The 21438-nt window shown below is 37.8% G+C and overlaps 1 protein-coding gene across 1 annotated transcript; it reads right to left on the reverse strand.

Annotated features, from left to right (window-relative positions):
• Positions 1 to 8796: 8796 nt before the first annotated feature.
• mapre1b (microtubule-associated protein, RP/EB family, member 1b) lies at positions 8797 to 20676 on the reverse strand. The gene is made up of 7 exons (XM_052092100.1): positions 20611 to 20676; positions 19706 to 19829; positions 19456 to 19601; positions 17783 to 17981; positions 12072 to 12178; positions 11815 to 11967; positions 8797 to 10965 (listed from the first exon to the last, which is right to left on the reverse strand). Exons 2-7 carry the CDS (start codon positions 19824 to 19826, stop codon positions 10915 to 10917), a joined length of 777 nt encoding a protein of 258 aa, XP_051948060.1. The 5' UTR covers positions 19827 to 19829; positions 20611 to 20676; the 3' UTR covers positions 8797 to 10914.
• Between the last annotated feature and the right edge of the window lie 762 nt (positions 20677 to 21438).

A 21438-nucleotide genomic window follows, 5' to 3' on the forward strand; every position in this document is an offset into this window, starting at 1 on the left:
GGTTATTGCTTGTGCAGGTGAGTGCATGCATGTTTGTTTGTAGGAAAACATACATATAATTGTCTGATTGAATAGCAAGTACCTACAAGTTTGTGCCATCTTGCATACCCCCTTAAACTTTTCATCCAATTTAACAAAACAGTACTTCCTCCCACATTTGTTAAGCTCAAATTCTTTGAAGTTCCGTTTGTATGACAGAATGCAAAATCGGTGAACTCACGTGCATACAAGGAACAAAAGGCCGGAGGTCCCTCTGAGTGAGCAGTGAAGCATTTCGGCCCATGTAGGCGACACTCTCTACCCTTTAGAATGAGAGAGCATATGCAATGTCTAAAATTTGGAAAATGCTTCTATTTCACATTTTTCTAAATGAAAATGTATTTTTTATTATTATTACACATGTTATTATCAGCATAATGACATAATTGAAATGTTAAATTGAAAAATGAATGTGAACGATAATTTCTTAGTATTTGATATGTTTTAAAAATAGATACTCTGTGGTTCACAAATGTTATTTAGTCTTGCACATAATGAATACCAGTGTATCCACTACATCAACTATTAAGATTTATGTTTTGCATCTCCTCAAATAGAGTTTATGTTTAAGATCTTTCTTTCTTTTTGAGAAAAGATAATTTTGTGAACTTATTAACTGAAAGAAAGATAAATAACCGCTCCGTGTAAGCTGAGTGTCCAGTAGGTTTAACACAACAGACAAGAAAGATGGGAGACTGTCAAACCAAAGTGTCTGAAAATAGCAATCACTGTGACAAACAACAGACTGACAGCAGCTGTGTAAAAGAAGGATAGAGAGAGAGAGAGAGGGATAGAGAGACTAAACGGCTGCAGCAGGTGAAATCACATTCAACAGTTGACACAAACGCAGGCTTGTAAAAAGAAACTAATTATACTTACCGGTACACTTAACTATGGGTATTTTGTCAAAATTGTACTCAGTTAAAATCCAGCAAAAACATACTTGGAATCCGAAAGTAAACATTACTATTTGTACTTGAAGTGTTAAAAGTAGGGTGGCCAGACTTCCCATTTTTCCTGGGACAGTCCCGTATTTAAGCACTTTTTCTAGTGTTCTGACTTGTTCTGAAAAAATGTCCCATATTTCCCCTCACCTAAAATTTCTCTATCGCCTATGCGGCTTTCTCATTCATGCAAGTATTCTAATCAAAGGTTGCAAAAGATACGGCTTGTAAAACCAATAAAATCACACCATGTTATTTGAAGTACATGATTGGATTAAACTATCCAACTGACTGAAGAGTCCGTTTGAAAGAGCACACAGATGAAATTGCAGCTGGAAAAATGTCAAGGAAGCGTGCATTTACATCGAATGAGGATCTTCAAAAAGAGTTTACATTTCTAAAAAAGGAGTCACAGACAGAGCCTTGTAAAGTGAGGTGTGAGATTTGTGGAGCTCACTTTTCCATCGCCCATGGATGCCGCACTGACATCGCGCAGCATGTTCATACAGAAAAGCATGTGGATGCTGCTAAAAGTAAGTGTGCCACGTGATTTTTTGTAAAGCAAAGTTCTGAATATGACAAGGTGCACGCAAGTGAAGGACATTTTGCTTATCATTCTGTTGTGCACGGCCATAGCTTTGCACATTCGTGACCTGAGAAAAGTATTGCAGGCCAGGCTGGAGGAATCATTCATACACTCTGACATTAAAAAGCAGTTGGATGCCCTGGTTGAAGCTGGTGTCATGCGAGTGTATGATTTCTTTTGTGCAGTGAAAAACTTTTATTCAGCATCAGTGGATTACCTCCAAAATTGGAGCCGCTCATTGGTGAACACAGAAAAACTTGAGTGGGCCCTACTGAGAGACATCCCAGTGTGGAAAGACATTCAGAGCAGCCTTGAACACTTCTACTCCAGAATCCCCGCTCTCAGTTTGATTGACAAAACCACACTCTTTGATGAGTGGTCTTGTGCGATAAACATTGTTACTCATCGCATCACTGAGTGGAACATGAACAAGACGGCCGTGTCTGAGAGATGGACAGACATTTTCGTGAGCTGGAGAGCAAGACCATCCAATTCGGAGTCTTAGCCAAGGTCGTGGAGTTTGTTTTATGCCTGGTTGGGACATCTGCATCTGTGGAGCGTGTGTTCTCATTAATGAACGCAGCATGGACACCGGATAAATTTTGGACTGGACTGCTCTGCATTTTACGATAACCTATTGAAAGACATTGCAAAGAGAAAGAGAAAAATTGCTGCCAGCAAAAAGTACATGGTGACAACAGTTACAGATGCGAATACACCCACTTCGCATTGATCTGCGCCTAAGGATACGTCAATTTCAAATTTGCTGTCCCGTTTTCCACAAGCAGGAATCTGGTCACCCTAAAGGCAAAAAGTATTTTTTTATTATTTAAAATTATATTAGCTGTATTGGCAGCTGATTTTTTTAGGCCACGTCCACATTAAAGGGATGATTCACACAAAAAAGAAACCTCTCATCATTTACTAACCCTCGTGCCATCTAAGATGCGTGTGATTTTCTCTCTTCAGCTGAACACAAATTAAGCTTTTTATAAGAATATCTCAGCTCTGTAGGTCCATACAATGCAAGTGAATGGTGACCAGGACTTTGAAGCTCCAAAAGTAGATAAAGTCAGTAAAAAAGTAATCCTCTTTAGCAATCCAGTTGGTTTTGTGTGAGACAGAGCAAAATATATCACCTTTTTCATTGTACATCTTGCTATTGTAGTCTATAGGCACGATCATGATTTCAAGCTTGATTATACTTCCTAGTGCTTGACACATGCACTGAGTGCTAAATGGTGAGAGACGATGAGAGAATTTTTATTTTTGGGTGAACTATCCCTTAAATGCATTTTCATTTGAAAAGTTATTTCAATATGTTTACCCTTTCTTATACCGGAAATGGAGCGTTACGACAACGCTCACAACTACCACATATCTGGAAAACATTGACATTAGGAAACTGACTTTTACTTATAATGTGGTGACTCATCACAAGGTTGAATGACCATTGTCATGTCCAATTACATTTCATATTAAAAATTGATTTAAATATGAAGAACAAAATGAAGTTTTAGTGCAAAACAGCATGACCTGATTGTCTTAGAAGCTTAGTATGAGGACAAAATATAGACCCATATATATGTGAGTAGTTTTAAGGTCTAAATGAAAGTTTTTTCTTGAAAAGGATGCTTACTGACCATGAGACATGTAACAGCAGGAATTCAAGACACAAATAACCAGGTTTTCTTCTATGTCATAGTAGGGCAGTAACATTTCAGCATTCCACCAACACAAATACTGGTTCACAGGAGATAGAACAGACTTGATGACAGAGTAAAACAGCACATCTGTTTCAGAGGTGTGTAAAACGCTCATATATGGTTATTATGTTTCTACACTGAGAAAGGGAGGGCTGTAATCTCCTACACACTCTTTAATATTGGACCAACACTCACATAATCCAGACGAGAAGAGAGAGGGGGGAGAGAGAGAGAGAGAGAGAGAGAGAGAGAGAGAGAGAGAGAGAGAGAGAGAGAGAGAAACATGGAAGGCTTTGCATGCTTTAAGAAAGTTGAATGAATTCATTGAATGAATGAAATAGTTTTTGATATAAAGCAAAATGATAATAGAAGGGAAATAAAATGACATCTGGGCTGGAACAAAATAAACTTTAGTAGAAAGCTTTTCCCAGTTTGTTTTACACAGACGACTGACTGTAAATAAGACATTTGTTGTTTGATTTCCCTGAAAAATGAGTGTTTGGCTACCTGTTTGTTCAAACAATGGAAGAAGGGGGGCATTAGGAGTTTTTCGGGAATTCAGGTTTGCTATTTTGTTTAATGTCACTAGAAATTACAGACTGCACCTTTAAGTGATAATCACTCCTAATGTATCACCTGAGATTTCTCAGGTAATGATTGCTTTAAAACAGTCTTACCCACGCATAGCAAACACGAGAGAGAGAGAGAGAGAGAGAGAGAGAGAGAGAGAGAGAGAGAGAGAGAGAGAGAGAGAGAGAGAGCCACCTCTCTGGTGCACTATTACTTCTGATTTTAGTATTTTTACTCCACGTCCACTCCTGCCACCTAGTGGTGAAATGTGCCTTGTCTGCACACCAAGAACAATACTTTGAATATGAAACAACCCTGAGCCATACTACCAGATGAATATAGCTACACAATGACATGGCTTTAAAGGACGTCCCTTGACATATTTCCTGACATGCCATTTCAATAAAATAACTGAGGTTATGCATGCTATAAACACAGTGATATATAACATACTGGCCTATAGAGCTAAGCTTACCGTATTTAGTGGGGCGGTCAAGCCTTTTTCTTAGAGCATATCAAGCCAATCCATGGTTCAATACACGACAGTTGTAAATCCTCCTCCGCACAGTGCTTTGGTTGGCCATTATTAGTTTTTGGTTTGTCAACACTTGACCGACTCTTTAAGGTGGAAACAGTCAACTGGCTTATCTTTGTCATCAGGTGTATGGTTTGTCAGTGTCTTAGTTTCACAGGTTTTAAACTGTCATTCACAAGCACCTCCGAACATACAACCAGTGGCATAACTTGGATCTTACGAGCTCCAGTGCAAAGAACCTGTCGGGCCCACTCCTTGGGGAGCCTGGGACATTTATTGTCACCAGTGGGGCCCGCAGTCATTTTTATGGTTCTTTTTGTTTGACTGTTGCAGGCCCCCTCTCATCCCAGACCCTAGGTAGGTAGCCCACCCTGCCCTACTTGTAGTTACACCCCTGCATTGAACACAATGTGGACTTGTTTCATGCACGAGAATCCCTTATTTTTTGTTTGCCATACTTGGATCGTTTTGCTGATTTTTTTGGCCAAAAACACTTGTTTTGTTAGTGGACAAATCTGTTTTGAATTATCCTTTTAACCCTTTTACACTGTTTGTTTTAGACTCACAATTTTATGGTTCATGGTCGAAGAAAATATGAGAATGTGCCATGAATTGGGGGCAGATTGCTGCAATTTGGTGCAAAAAAAGAACTTTAACCTAATTTCATGACAAAAATAAACAGTAGACTAATTTATTCCTGGTTGTAACAAGATTAATTTATTTGTTTGTGTGTATGTGCGTGCACACGCGTTCTGCATTGTGGATGTATTATAGTCTCACCCCTTTATTTCTGTCTGTGTGTGTCCTGCACTGTGTCTGAATTATTGACTTGAAAGTTTTTTCTTTGTTCACCAAAAGGGATTGTTAACGCATTAAGGTAAATTGTTATTAGTTACCCTCATGTTTCTCCAAGCCTGTTTGCTGTTTGATTGATTCACACAATCATAGCTATCAGTTATTGTAAGATTTCAGAAGACTTAGAATATAGCACAGAAGTTGTATGGACTACTTTATGGTTCCTTTTGACCCCGTTTATACCTGGTATTAAGATGCGTCTGGGCTGGGGTGATCCGATCACATGTGGTCAGGCGAGACACATCGCTGTTTACACCTGGTTGCTAAATGCCTCTCCTGTGACCACTTGTGCTTGGATTTCGAGGGGAGGGGCTTTGATTTCATGATGATATTCATCAGTCACGACAGTGGCGCAAAAAGTGGGTGTGCGCTATATGCGCCGCACCATGGGGGCGCCAAAGCGATGGTTAAGCTATATAAGTTTTATAAATTTATATAAAAGTTATATAAAAGTTATATAAGTTAAATATAAAAAAGTTATATACATTTTAGAGGACTAACAGGCTAGAGTAGGCGCCGGCGCCCTCACATGATTCCATCATATAATTTATTTTGACAGAAGGGTAATATCGCGACGCGAGCGCTGAGTGAGTTGTCGTTAAAACTCAAAGATGGATAAAGCAAAAAAAGCTGTCGGGGTCTAAAAACAGAAAAAGAAAGAGGGAAAAGGAGATTGCATGTCAAGGGATGCGACAGCAGCTTAATAAGTGGATGGTGAAAGGCAACAGGTAGGATTTAAAGTGTGACGTCTGTGCTTGGAAGCTCGCAAATATTCATGTTAACAGACTAGCTAGCGTTTGCTAAGACTGGGAATGTAGCAGCCAGAATATGTAGCTAGCTAGCTTAGAATATCGTCACCTTCCTAAAATAATTGCCTAAGTCATTTTTTGACAAAAATGATTTTTTTGCATAAGTCATCTCCTCATGATGCTGGCCACCTTTGGTAAAATCGCCCACATCCTCAGTTGAACAGATCATGCAATTCTACCCCTATAGTATAATGGCCTATGTCAAGTGTGTGACTTAGGCCGTTTTATTTTGCCTAAGTCAAAAGGCAATGAGACAATTTTACAAGTTTTTTACCCCTACTGGTAAGTGATGAGGTTTACTATAATATAGACTATAAATATTGCATAAAAATTTTGTGTTTTTGTCTTTTTATTTAGTCTTTTTAGTCAGCATTTTAGTCAAGAAAAATAGCTAAGTCAAGCTAGCATTAGGCTTTCTGTTAACTCTTTTCTGTATTTTTAAACAATATTTCATCTAGTTTTTGTCTAATTTTTTCCACATTACATGATCTAATTAAGAAAGATTTGAATAGGCTTACATATTGTAATCAAACATCTAGAAACGATTTATTTATCAATAAATATCATATATTCAATTATTGGTTCAGTTTTTTGTGTTTTCTGAGAAAAGTGAAAAAATGACTTAGGCAATTATTTTAGGAAGGTGACGATATGCAAAACCGAGGTTGCTGAGCTGAAAACTGAAAAATATAAGGTAGCATATACGATAAATGACAAGAAACTGGAAAACAACTAATGCAATATCTCTGGTTTACCATGGAATCATGCATAGATTTGCTAGCAAACTTGGAGGCTTGCAAATATTAATGTTAACAGACTGGCAAGTGTTTGCTAACTTAATGCAAAATAATGTTGCTGATATTTACATTTAGATTTTGGTTAAACCATATGGTAGGGTCACATCTCTCTCTCTCTTTAAAAATCTGTGATATATGTGTGTGTGTGTGTGTGTGTATATATATATATATATATATATATATATATATATATATATATATATATATATATATATATATATGTATATATATTTATATATAGCACATACCTTTAAAGGGAGAGAGAGATGTGACCCTGTAATTTAAAATCCAAAATGTTAATGTAATTTCAACAGCAGCACAACCTTACTGCATAATAGTTGTCTTATATGATGCCATCACTAGGCTGATTTAAGAATTGAATTTAGGCTGCTTTATTTAACAGCGAGTTCATTTCTTTCAGGATTGAGGATGGTGGATCAGGAAAGACAGGGGAAGGCAACAGGTAGGTCTAACATTAGGTGGAAGTGTAGAGGGAGCCACTTGATACCAACAGATTAATTTATTAATATTATTGATATGGAAAAAGTAATAAGGAAAATGTATTACATAATGTTTGTTTGACAATGTCTTAGTGGAGAAGAACACAGGCAAGGTGTAAAAGAGACAGACATGATGTCGGCGATGGCATCAAGTATAGAGGAGACCAGTGATGACATCAGGTAGGAGTTATATTAGTTAGACTACACAAAACTAAATGTCCAGTATATATACCGTAGGCCTATAGTGGCTGTCTGATATACTTTCAAATAAACCTTTATTATTTGAAGCCCATACATGATGATGTCCGGCAAACTTATTTATTTATGTGTGGGATGTGGGTATGGGGTAGAGGGGTATGCAGCGCCAAAATTGTTGCTGCATACCCCTCTAACACTGGGTAGTTGCACCCCTGAGTCACGACGTCAGTAATGAACTGCCAACAAAGTCATATAAGTCAAAGAAAGTGTGAAAAAGGGCACACTGTTTCTCCCAGATGCAGTTTAAATTTAAGCACAAATGCAACATTCTGTTATTTTAGTGAAGAACCTGTATTAGCAGAGCTTCAGATGTGTGTCCTTGTTGTCTGTGTCTATGCATGTTGATATCAGACACACTGAAGAAGATCTGTGAAGTTCTCCTGCTTGTATTCGCATTATCAGATCGGACGGTCATTTCCTTCTAAAGCACACTCATAACTGCCAAAGTTTAAACTTGTTTGGTGGTGCTTCGCTGTTGTTCGGGATGCATTCAGGACTGACAGTATTTACACACTCAAATGCAATGTGCACTTTTGACAACCTCCTTATGTGTTTGTGATAAAACATTTTGCACCCCGTTTATCCCTGTATTTAGAGCTGACTACTTGTGCTCGGATAACCAAAAATGCATCTTAAAAACATTAATTAGGGGGTAAATTAAACTCACTCCCTCTCTCGCTTACAGACTACAGACTCTGTCTTTCAGTCATCAAGAGCATTGCTCCAGGACATTTTTCTTGAAGTGATCCTTGGAAAAGGAGATGCTGCCAATCTGTAGCGTTGCTGCTCATAGATTCAGGGATATAGTATGGGATCAAAATTCCAGCTTTGTATCCAGGATATTGCAGTTGGATGTGGTGAATGTTCATACTTCGCATACACTTAACATACATGAATGCTGCTTGTGGTGTTATTTAGTGAATGCTTATATTGTAAATAGGGGTGTAAAAATATTGTATAAATAATGATATTGTGTTAATAAAGTCTTTAAATGGATTGGCACCTTCTTATCTTTCAGACTTCTGTGTATAAATAAACTTGTTAGATGTCTAAGGTCATCCGATCAGAGACTTTTGATGGTTCCGAGATCAAGACTAAAGATGAGGGGCGACCGTGCATTTGCGATAGCCAAGTGTCCAGTGTCCCTCAGATCTGACTTCACAATAGTTAAAATAAAGACAACAACAGAAAGACATGTAAATACTGGTTTACTGTAAGAAATGTACTTCAGCAATAGTTAAAAATGTGGAACTCTTTAACAGCCTTCAAGTACAAAAACAGAGAGACAGTTTGGTAATGGTGCTAGACCCACAGTCTACCTTCCCAACAGATTGTTCTGAAAGGCCAAAGCACTGATTGGAAGAAAGGGTGAATCATTGCATTTCAAAGACATTACCTGCTTTCACACTACTTCCACTTATTTTAACTTGCATCCACCTTCTGCCAATAAACCTGCAAAAATTGAGCTTGGCTCGTGAAATTAATCTATCTTTGCCATTTGTAAACTTAAGCTAAAAAATGACTGTGACTTGTTTGGCTTTCTTTCTGGTTAAGAACAGATCCAGCGGTCACATCCACCCGACTACACCAATAGTTCAAATCCAATGATCCAAAACAACCTAGTAGAGTCTTTACTAGCACAAACAGGCAAGTTCTTAAGTCAAGGTATTATATAGCACCAATAAAAACTCTGATTGCCAGTTTAGCATGTGCTACCGATTTAAAATGTAACATTAAGAACTAAATGGAGAAAAAAAACTTCATATTGGCACAGTGATCCAAAGTCATAGTATCATATTGAATTTTTCCACCAACACAATCCTACTGATCAAACATTACATAAATGAAGTGAGTAGTCACGGTTTAGGAAGAGGCAACTTATATAGATCAATTCAGAACACCTGCATCCTATGGCATCCAGGTCTTCTAGAAATTGAGAAAAAAGGAACTTACATGTTGAGTAAGGACAAGTAAAGCTCTCTTGTTTCCAGAAAGCTCCTTTAGTCAATATTATTTTACTTGAAACAAGGCAATCTTCTTTTAATGTAGTGTTGCGCACACACACATTTGAAACAGCCTAACAATATGGCTAATTTGGGGAATGGACTTAAAGAGTGCAATATTTTGAAACAAGTCAAAAGATTTAAACTTTGTTTAATTTGTAAAGTCTCTGTCTGGAATATCCAGTATTCTGCTGCTACTTCTACAAATAATAAAACAAAAGAAATCTTTTAACCTTTAATTTGAATTACAAACACTAGCCAAGAGAGGGTGTGAATGAAAGGATAGAAAAATGCATTAAATATAAGGCAGTAAAAACAGGTAGAAAACTCAGCATCGTCCATACAGAGATGGGCAGTGTTTGTCTTGTCAACTCTTGTCAAATTTTGGCTTTGAGTCCACCAATGTTGTGGCTATTAAGTTCATATGGTTATAATTTCTTTAAAGCAAAAAAAAAAAAAATAAAAAAAAAGATAAGATTTTTTGCACATGCAACTGTGGTGCTACAATACAGTAGAGTTCTATTGACTGCAAACCACATCGCACGGCTGAGTGTTAGTACAGACATTTACCTTACAGCAAAAACAGACTCGTGCTGGATCGTAATCAACACATCACTACATCCATAAAACAAACAAAAGACAAACATCAGACTGGGTCCTCTCCCTCCAGACAGTCTGTATAAGGCACAGTCACTGAGGATAGGCTGGAGCGGTGGTGATTGCTACCTGCCTTGCGCAAAAGCAAGCACCAAGACATGAGTGGAAACTAGGAAGAGGGTGCTCAGGCTGCAGGGTTTGTGTAAAGAATTGTACACATCTTTGCTATGAACTAACAATTTTGCTATTTCCTCCCTCAGTTTTGTGTCAGTGTAAAATATGGTTCTGAATAAGACATCACAGATATGTACCATAGCCGTGTGGAAGGAGACGCAACCAAATAAATCACTACAGACAAAGTGGCTAAGACATTTCTGAGACATTTAAAATAAGATAAATATATTTGCAGGTGTCTGAAGTTGCTAAAAGAGGAAAAGCAATATTAGAGATTGTATTTTACAGTCATAAAACAGGAGTATTGTGTCAGTCATCTCATAACAGGTATGTCTAAGGGCATTAAAACAGTTCTTCCAATATGATGCGTGTTTATGCACGCTTCAGCAGACGCAACGGTTTCGATATGGAGTTTGTTCGGAAAAGTCCAAATGCATAACATGGTGTGGGACGTCTTTGCGGATGGGGTGAGGGTGACAGTGTGGAGAGGGGAGGAATGGAGAGGACGAGAGGAAGGTAAAACTGCAACAAGTCACGAGTTTTAGAACTCCTCCTGGTCTTCTGACTCAGCGTCTGGTATGACAAATCCCTCCTGAGACAGAGAGAGAGGGCAGTTAGTCATCTGATAAGAAAACCATTGCAAAACAAAGCCTTATAAAGACTGTTCCATGAATGTGTTTTTCTGGACTTATTTTAAGGGGTACAAAACTTTGGCCGGTGCCAGTAGAAGTGCAATTCCAGTTTACTCTAAGGTCATCAAGTTTTAGTTAAGCATTAACATGCAGTGATGGTTGCTGATAGAGGACATTTCCTAACAGTTTTCACAAATTTAGAGCATTCCAATGGTGACTGTGGCTAACAGACATATATCCAGGAAAAATTCCCCAGAGCAATCTAGTGTCCAAACCACTGGCATTTTTTGTCTGTCTGTAGTAGTGTATTGAAATGTTTATTATGCTTTTGGAGCATCTTAAATTATTTGCCTCTCATCTCACTAGATTTCATTAGTGTCTCTGCTCAAATGTGCTGCGTCAAGTTAAATGTAGTTTGAAACTTTGAAAAGCACATTTCGAAACATGCATGATTCTGTTGTGCACAGTCCACCTTTCTTTGAGCGCAAGAGCATGTCATTTGTGGAAGGCTTTGCTGCTGGAATGCTGATTGCTCCCTACTGCCACATATTTGTAAAAACATCAAGGATGTTAATCAAGCTTGAATTGATCTGATGGTACGAACTTCCCTTATTACAGTCAGGGGCATGATTAATTGAGTTAATTTTTGTACACCTAATTTTTCATAAAATTAATTGCACCAAATTCATGCATGGAATCGACAGCACAAGACACATATTTAGCGAAATATATTACTTATTACCATGTTCTATGTTGTGATTGATGTGTTTCTTTAGTTAGAGCTGAGATTGTGACTGTGTTGAACTCACATCAGTGGCATAGAGAATATCCACAATCCTCTGCAGGGTGGGGTCTCCCTCACCCTCCTTCTCCTGACAGATCAGCTCAATGTTCCTCAGTTTGCCAAAATAAAAGTCCCGCTCCTTCTCCATGTCCTGGATCGTAGACTTTAACATGTTTAACTGAAAAGAGAGCCAACAAACATTTGAGTCTAGGAAGGTGGCTAAACAGCCTAATGCACTGATATGAGTGTGGTTAAAACCTTTTGGAAAATAATATAACACACCTCCTGTATAAGCTCCGCTTTTTCCTCATCACCACCAGCCCCAGGTTTCCGTGCAGAGCTAGGTGCCATTTTGGGTGTTACCTTGGCAACAGCTGCTCTCTGGGGTGCTGTTGGAACAAGCAATCAATAGTAAGAGATTGATTGTGAAACTGAAGAGAAATAAGGACTACAGCTTAACAAATTGAACCTGTTGATACGCACCCCATTTTTGAGCACAAACCATAAAAATGACATACCTGAACGTAAATGGTTGTATTTACTGGACCCTTTTGAGTATGGACACAGTTGTAGTTGTAGACGACACTTTGGGTTTTATTTCCCAAGTTTCAGAATTAATATATGTTGTTATTTTTTAAAGTTAGAGAAAATGAAGATTATAGTAATGGAAATAGTTTGTGCTGAACATGTTTTTAATAATCTAAAAAAATATATAATAAAAGTGCCAAGACAACCCAGAAATACAATGTTCTCAAAACCACAAGTCTAAAGAAGTTGAGTTTCAAATTTGAAGATGATCCAACAAAAAATTAGGTTCCTGCAAGCTTTTTTTCTCTGTAAAATCGCCGGGCAGAGTACAGAGTAAAATTAAGGCTCCACCTTTCAAGACGTGCATTCAGATTTTGTGTCTGCTTGGCTATTATGAATAAAACTACGCCACATTTTAAAAATAGATTTTGGAGACGGGTTCATTTTGTTTACAAGTCTCTAATGTATAAGAGCATATACAGTTTTACAAAATGAATGCTGCTCAGATTGCATAGTTTGTTGAAGAACGATGACGAAGGGTAATTCTTTCAGGCGAGATCTCATATAAACAATGGAGAATATATCAATATTTCTCAGATTTATAAATTTTATGGACAAAAAGTGCTATTGGATGTTGTTCAATGAACGCTTGTCATGGACAACTGACCCAAGTGTGGCGAACTGGATTCATCTGGCGATCGCGTTTTCATAACAAATGTTATGAAATTCCTGTTTAGTTATTAAGTCCCGTTTTGATATTGCATGTTTTCATTTGTACTCCTGGCACAAATAACTAAGTTGCGGTTTCTGGAGCATTGCTATTGTGAAACAGAAATCAGATATCAATTTTTAACCCTTACACCTTTGAAAATATGTATAATTTGTTAACATTAATTACATTTATAGATGGTAAATTTCATATCAAATTTAAGCAGAATGACGTCACTACCGCGTGTGGGGGAATTGCATATCAGCAGGTTAATGACCCTGTGTAATAAAGCTTCATTGAATCTGGGCTCAAAATCAACTGAATTTAAGTATGTGAAACAAATGTGTTCAGAAGTCTTTTACTGGAATGACAAAATAAAAAAAGTATGTGAAAAACACTTTCTTACAGAATAGGGTCTGAATATAGAAACTCAACTAACCCATAAGACAAGGGGTTTTAGGTTTTAAGTCAACATGAAATCAAACTTGACCTTATTTTCTTTAATGCACTTCATGCTTGTATTGCACACAATTAATTGGCGTTCTTTTTTTGCAAAAGAAAAAAAGTTGGTCTTAATTTATTTCCCCCAAAATGTATTAATTTACCAATCCCTATTTTTCAAAACCTCCTTTACAACAAACAGGCTTGAATCTGGCTTTAGCAACCCCAACCTCTATTACACAATCAATTGCTGATGGATAAAATCAAGTCCCATCGTCCTACATTTTTTTCCCCTCACTGAATATCCAGTTTCACTCACACTTTAGATTATAGAAGTGAAATTGGTTGCGAAAGCAGATTCACGTTGACTTCAAGCCTGAACATCAGTTCAACCAATTTGTTTGATTTCAGTCAAAATCACATGAACCGCACCACATTTTGCCTTGTTTCCCTGAAATGTTTCAGTCTAGCAAGTTGAAAGAAAACTAACCATTTAGTGACTGGCGCTTTAAACTTTCACTAGAACTGATCCGATTGCAACAAGGTCAACTTTCCCAGCAAAAGCAGCCATACAGTATGTATTTCTCAGTTGAAACAAAGGATATTATCAAAAAAATAGATTATCTGTCATTAATAATTTGATAGACAATGGTGGATTGTGTCTGTTAAGTGATGATTTCATGCTTCGCTGTTTCCTAGTTGGTGAGACGCAGTGCTGGAAAGTAAATACTCTCCATGACAACGAGATTATAGCTAACTAGCTAACCATGTAGCTATTTTCATTGCTTGTCAGCTGAGTGGAAGCTAATGTGTAAACATGTATTCACCAAACTGTTTTGTTCAGGATTCACAGTTTGGTACCCCCTTCAACCGAACAATTCCAGTCATTGCATATTAAAAATTTAATATTTAAAAGTCTGGTTTTCCACCGTTGAAAGTTTCCCCTGAACACGTATAGCAGAATACGGCATAACTGCTTGACTCAGCAGGCGCAAATGCCTCTTGTTTTACAACCTGCCAATAATTGACTGGCAGTATTAAAATAGACAGCATTTGATTGATACTAAACAGTACTGATGTCTATTTAGCTATTTATTTTATTTGAATTTAATCTTTATTTTAATAGTCAGCAACTGATTGATAGTGAACATACAGTACTGATGTTTAAGCTACATATTGTATTTGTATTAATTCTTAATTTTTTCAGTGTTCATTTCAAGAATTTGTTGACAATGTAAAATAATGTCAAATATTCTTTGGTAAAATTTTTATTTCAAGAAAGCAGCCTTCTGAGTACCTTTGCCTAGTCATATCAGTGCAAAATTGGTGAACAATCCACATAGAAAGGGTTTGTTTTCATTCCAGCTCAAATTAACTATATCTGCCACCATATCGATCACTCTCAAAAATCCCATATCGGTTGGGCTCTACTAAACACATCCTGATTGTATTAAAAATACAATGAACTGAAAATATATTAAGAGTAAAATACCAATACTTGCATTTCTTAAAGTGTATTTATTTAAAATATGTTTAAACAGAAGTCTATATGCACTTGGTTCACCGTTTCATATTTTCACGTTTCCTTCAACAGCAAGGAATTTTTCTCTGAAGTTGATGTTTTCAAGTTTGCATTTGGACAGTTGGTACGACAAAAATCACAATTTGTATAAATAAATCTTGTGTATATTTTTGTTTCAAGCTATTCTTCACTTAAGAGTTTCATTGTTGTTATTGATTAATCCATTTTCATTCATTTAAGTTAATTATTGTCGATTAAGATTATTTCTTCAAATTTGCAATCCTAGTTGAAAAATCTAATTCGAAGCAGGGTCAATGTCAAAGGCAGAGTTTCACCGAACTTACCAAGCTTTGTATCCAGCGCACAATGTTACAGGTTCGGAAAAATACCAAAAAATTGAGGGTTAGTACAAATTTGTTAAAAATGCACAATTGAAAAAGCGGTGCCCAATGAAAGAACTTTCCACAGTTCGAGATCATGGATGGTGTGCTGGGACATTGTCCTGCTGTTAGTGGAGAGACCACTTGGACACCATGGCAGTTACAGTCGGTGAGTCGTCAATGCTAACTTATATAAGATTCAGTGAGGGGAAAAATGTATATGATTTCCGGCTGATTTTGTACGTTTGCCCACTGACAAAGAAATGATCAGTCTATAATTTAATGGTAGGTTAATTTGCACAGTGAGAGACAGAATAACAAAAAAACAAATCCAGAAAAACGCACGTCAAAAATGTTATAAATTGAATTGCATATTAATGAGGGAAATAATTATTTGACCCCCTCTCAATCCGAGATTTCTGGCTCCCAGGTGTATTTTATACAGCTAACAAGCAATCAATAAATCAGATTCCAAACTCTCCACCATGGCCAAGACCAAAGAGCTGTCCAAGGATGGCAGGGACAAGATTGTAGATCTAAACAAGGCTGGAATGGGCTACAAGACCATCGCCAAGCAGCTTGGTGAGAAGGTGACAATAGTTGGTGTGATTATTCGCAAATTGAAGAAACACAAAAGAACTGTCAGTCTCCCTCGGTCTGGGGCTCCATGCAAGATCTCACCACGTGGCGTTGCAGTGATCATGAGAACGGTCAGGAATCAGCCCAGAACTACATGGGAGGATCTTGTCAATGATCTCAAGGCAGCTGGGACCATAGTAACCAAGAAAACAATTGGTAACACACTACGCCGTGAAGGACTGAAATCCAGCAGCGCCCGCAAGGTCCCCCTGCTCAAGAAAGCACATGTACAGGCCCGTCTGAAGTTTGCCAATGAACATCTGAATGATTTAGAGGAGAACTGGGTGAAAAAGTGTTGTGGTCAGGTGAGACCAAAATCAAGCTCTTTGGCATCAACTGAACTCGCCGTGTTTGGAGGAGGAGGAATGCTGCCTATGACCCCAAGAATGCCATCCCCACCGTCAAACATGGTGGAAATATTATGCTTTGGGGGTGTTTTTCTGCTAAGGGGACAGGACAACTTCACCGCATCAAAGGGACGATGGATGGGGCCATGTACCGTCAAATCTTGGGTGAGAACCTCCTTCCCTCAGCCAGGGCATTGAAAATGGGTCGTGGATGGGTATTCCAGCATGACAATGACCCAAAACACACAGCCAAGGCAACAAAGGAGTGCCTCAAGAAGAAGCACATTAAGGTCCTGGAGTGGCCTAGCCCGTTTCCAGACCGTAATCCCATAGAAAATCTGTGGAGGGAGCTGAAGGTTTGAGTTGCCAAACGTCAGCCTCGAAACCTTAATGACTTGGAGAAGATCTGCAAAGAGGAGTGGGACAAAATCCCTCCTGAGATGTGTGCAAACCTGGTGGCCAACTACAAGAAACGTCTGACCTCTGTGATTGGCAACAAGGGTTTTGCCAACAAGTCCTAAGTCATGTTTTGCAGAGTGGTCGAATACTTATTTCCCTCATTAAAATGCAATTCAATTTATAAAATTTTTGACATGTGTTATTCTGAATTTTGTTGTTATTCTGTCTCACTGTTCAAATTAACCTACGATTAAAATTATAGACTGATCATTTGTTTGTCAGTGGGCAAACGTACAATATCAGCAGGGGATCAAATACTTTTTTCCCTCACTGTATAAACTTGTCATTCTAGAAAACTAGATAACATGATACCTCAAGCTTGAGCTTCCCTCTTGCTTGTGAAATGGGTGGGGTGTGTGACATTGGCACCAGGGCGGCGTGGTAAGGGTGGGTTTTAGGGCATCGCTGCAGGGCTATTGACTTGATGTTGGGAATGCAGATCGGTTTTGGTCTCGCAGCTTGAGGTCAGTGACTATTGGCCCGGGCTGGCCAGTTAATAGCCCTCGCACTGGCCCGATAATAGAAAAGAGGCTGTTGTCTAGATTAAGTAGACTGCAGATAGCAGAAAATAACTGGTCTATACAGACTTCTCATTAAGACCGAAAGGTTTTAACAGAAACAGGAGCAGACTGAAACTTTGCCACAAAATTAATCGTAGACACATGAGATACACAGAATACGGAAAGGATTTTAACACCACATGATCATCACCCATGTGAGAAGTGAAGACATTGAAGACCCACATTTCCTGTGATACACCTTCATACCAATTACAGCAGCTTGTTTGTCTGTCTTACAAGGAATGGAGTTATGCACTGTCAATGAACAGGAACGTGCTTGTTTAATAAAACAGTGATCAGTTCTTTGTATATTTAGGGTATAAGGGGACATTAATATTATTTAAAACAAATAATCTCCTGGACATGAAATGAGGGAGTAAAAAGAATGACAAACACAAAGTGACCTACCTGCATTCATGATCTTTTTGGGCTTGCTGAGGGCAGGCATGGACGGGGTGGGTGCAGTCATGGTGTCCTGGCCCTGTCGTGCCTCCACTGGATCATAATCTTTACCATCATAGTTGGCATCAAAGAACTTCTTAAACCACTGAACATATTCAAAGTTGTCTTGGAATTTGCCCTTCACCAATTTGTCAACCGGGATTATCTAAGGGGAAAAACACATCCAGTGATGTTAAAGTGAGTAACAAAAAGGGGAGAATTTAACCATAAGATTAGGAAAGTTACATTTGCACTGGCTATATTCTGAATCACTAAGAAATAAAACTGATTTTAGGACAATGGGTATAGGTTTATGTTAAATAACAACCTAAATAAAACCCAAGCCACTGACCATAGACAAATCAAGGTTAATTTTTGGGCAAAAACTCAAGGCCTAATTGGATTCCATTTCCGATTCCAAAAGACATCAAGATGCATTGCTTACATACAAGATATCCAATATACTCACGGAGCACTTTATTAGGTACACAGTACACCTACTTATTCATGCAATTATCAAATCAGCCAGTCATGTGACAGCAGCAAAATGCAGATGGGCTGGTTTGAGCATTTCTGTAACTGCTGATCTCCTGGGATTTTCACGCACAACAACAGTCTAGAGTTTACTCAGGATGGTAGCAAAAACCAAAAACATCCAGTGAGTGGCAGTTCTATGGATGGGAACATCTTGTTGATGAGAGAGGTCAATGGAGAATGGCCAGTCTTGTTTGAGCTGACAGAAAGGCTAATGTAACTCAGATAACCACTCTGTGCAATTGTAGTGAGCAGAATAGCATCTCAGAATGCACAACACATCAAATCTTGAGGTGGTTGAGCTACAAGAGCAGACGACCACGTTGTGAATTTAATGACCATAGTGTTCCTAATAAAGTGCTAAGTGAGTGAATACTTACTGCAGCTGGACTGTGATGCACCTCTGCATCATCTTGGTCAATGAACTACACTCTTTAAAATGTAATGCATAGGATGATAAAATAATGCAGACTACACCCTTCATGTGCCAAATAACAAAGGACAATGCATCTGTGTGCACTTCCACAGTTAACTCAGGGTGGACTTCAATGACTTTAGTCATTAATCTTACAATTTTTTTTTTTTTAAAACACTGGTCCCTAATACTTAGTTTACTCATTTTAAACTATGTGTTGTACTACACATAAATACTTAATATTGGCATTATATTCATGCTGTTAAGCCAGAGGGGAACAGGCCCTGACAGTGAGCCTGTTTTCCCCCAAGGTTATTTTTCTCCTTTAACCAACATCTTATTGAGTTTTGTTTTCCTTGCCACAGTCACCTTAATTTGCTCACTGAGGGTCATAAGACAAATAATGTATTAAGGTATTATCTCCTATCATATTATTCAATTAATCCACACAATGAGGACTTTAAGAAATTACTATTTCATCCTCTTTAAGAACATGATTTTCTGTAAAGCTGCTTTGAATCGATGTGTGTTGTGAAGAGCGCTATACAAATAAAAATTAATTGACATAATGGTGAACACATAAAACTTGTGATAAAATGGGGATAAATACATAAAGAAGCCTAGTGAATCCTGCTCTACTCAACTAGACCAGATAAACAGTGATGGAGAAATTATCAGACAAACAACTCACTTTATCAACTCCCATTCTCTTGAAAGCAGCTTGCAATATCTTAAAATTGTGAATGTATTCATGCTCTAATTTTGCACCAAATTTAACTTTCTTCAAAGGTATGCAGCCAGGGAAAAGCATGTCCATGAATTGGCAGTAGGCTGCACCTGTAGGGAAATTATGACAAAAGGATCAGATTATACAACAAAAAAAAAAAACCTTCACAATCATCATCGTGTAATATAAAGAAAGAGGCCTACTAACAACTCACCTGAACATAAAAGCTCAATCTTGGTAAAGTTCATCTGTAGAGACTCATTGATCCATGCGAGCATGTCATGGCGACTCAGATTGTCGCTGGTCACTGAGGTGGAATATACGTTCACAGCCATGTCCTTTTATGCAGGAGAGAATAAAGGATTTCTTAACAATCTGCCTTAACACAACAAACATCCACCACAACTAAAACATATTATGCTTCTTTTTAAGAAACAGTTTGACATTGTTCAATCTTTTCAGTGACAAACTCATGAGAACTGACCACTATGAAGGCAGTAATGTGATTAACACATATACTGTAAATCACTGTAGAAAATGGGGCTGCTGTGGATGTTCTGCACTAACGGCAGTCTGAGCAGATGCTGAGAAAACAGCAATAATATCAGTCACACTGGTCTCCAAACCGAATGAGCTTCCCCATCTGGACAGCATTTTAGGCAGCATAGGCAAGTTCCGAATGCTAAACGGCATTTGAGGCATTTAATACCCAAAATGTTGTAAAGACAGGCGAGGTTTTGAGACACAGCCCCTGAGTCATACATCTGCTCATCCACATCCAGGCCTCGCATTGCCATCTCTATATCGACCGTTTAAACAACGAGTAGTCCGAATTCGTTCAAACAGCAAAACCCGTCCTCAGAGAAAGACAGACCGGCGAAATATTGCACAAGCCCTTCAAATTCTTTGTCCCATAAAACCTCAGCACACAACAGCATCAGCTTCCGTTAGCGGCTTTGGGGCTAACTGCTCTTATAAGACGCACCCATTTCAAAGAAAACATGTTCAATGAGAATATTGTTTTTCAATAACATCTAACAAAATAACAGCTGAATATTTATTATATAAGAGAATAAAACAGCATAAATCGTAATTTCAGGCGTCTCGAGCGAGTTTTACCTCTTTCTCTCAGTTCATGCGTCGGTTTGTCTGCGAACGTCTTACGTCATGACGTAGCATTTCGTGAAGGAAGTATGAACTGTGGGGAAACAACCGACAAATTAAAAGTCTTTCCGCTTATACTGGATTTTATAGCATAATACGATTTAAATCTAAATTGTAATCGGATTACAAAGTAATAAATGACTTTTAGGCACAATAATTAGTGTAACGCATTACATTTAAATGCTTGTAATCAGATTACAGTCACTAATTTTAAATAAAAGTAATTAATTTTAATCAGGGTAGGGAGTGTTACTTTTAAAAAGTTTTCCACTACAGATTATAGAATACATGCTGTAAAATGTAATTTGTAACGTGTCCCATTAGATTACTCAAAGTCAGTAACATAATCTGAATACTGTGGGTTATTCTTCAGCACTGGCCATTTTTCTTTACTTGTTTTGTCAATAAATTATACAGTAGGGCAAAATAAACATATAAAATATTTTTATATCTAAATATCTATATTGTTTTAAACTTTAAATATATATTCTTTATTTTAAAAATTCTAAAATTCTCATCAAGTATAAGATTTTGCAGTAGGTTGTAGCTTTACCCTAATATCATGAACAAAATAACCAAGGCAACCAATAACCAACCAAATAAAAATATATAATTGTGGCTGGTAACGTGCATTTAAAAGAGCTAGAATTAGCATTTTAGCTTAGCATAAAGCTAAATGTTCATAACTAGCTAAATTTACATGAGGTTAATTATTTCTTCTACTCCATTTCAAAACCCCACATAATGTCCACAACCACATCTTTTTCCTTTTGAACCACTGTT

Source organism: Xyrauchen texanus, chromosome 25, assembly GCF_025860055.1.
Source record: "Xyrauchen texanus isolate HMW12.3.18 chromosome 25, RBS_HiC_50CHRs, whole genome shotgun sequence".
Classification (NCBI taxonomy): Eukaryota; Metazoa; Chordata; class Actinopteri; order Cypriniformes; family Catostomidae; genus Xyrauchen; species Xyrauchen texanus.

Coding starts and splice junctions, on each gene's coding strand:
- mapre1b (XM_052092100.1), bottom strand. CDS start 19,826: ATGGCTGTGAACGTATATTCCACCTCAGTGACCAGCGACAATCTGAGT. Junction 19,602..19,705: donor GATTGAGCTTTTATGTTCAG/GTGAGTTGTTAG, acceptor ATTTCCCTACAG/GTGCAGCCTACTGCCAATTC. Junction 10,966..11,814: donor ATATTCTCTATGCCACTGAT/GTGAGTTCAACA, acceptor TCTCTGTCTCAG/GAGGGATTTGTCATACCAGA.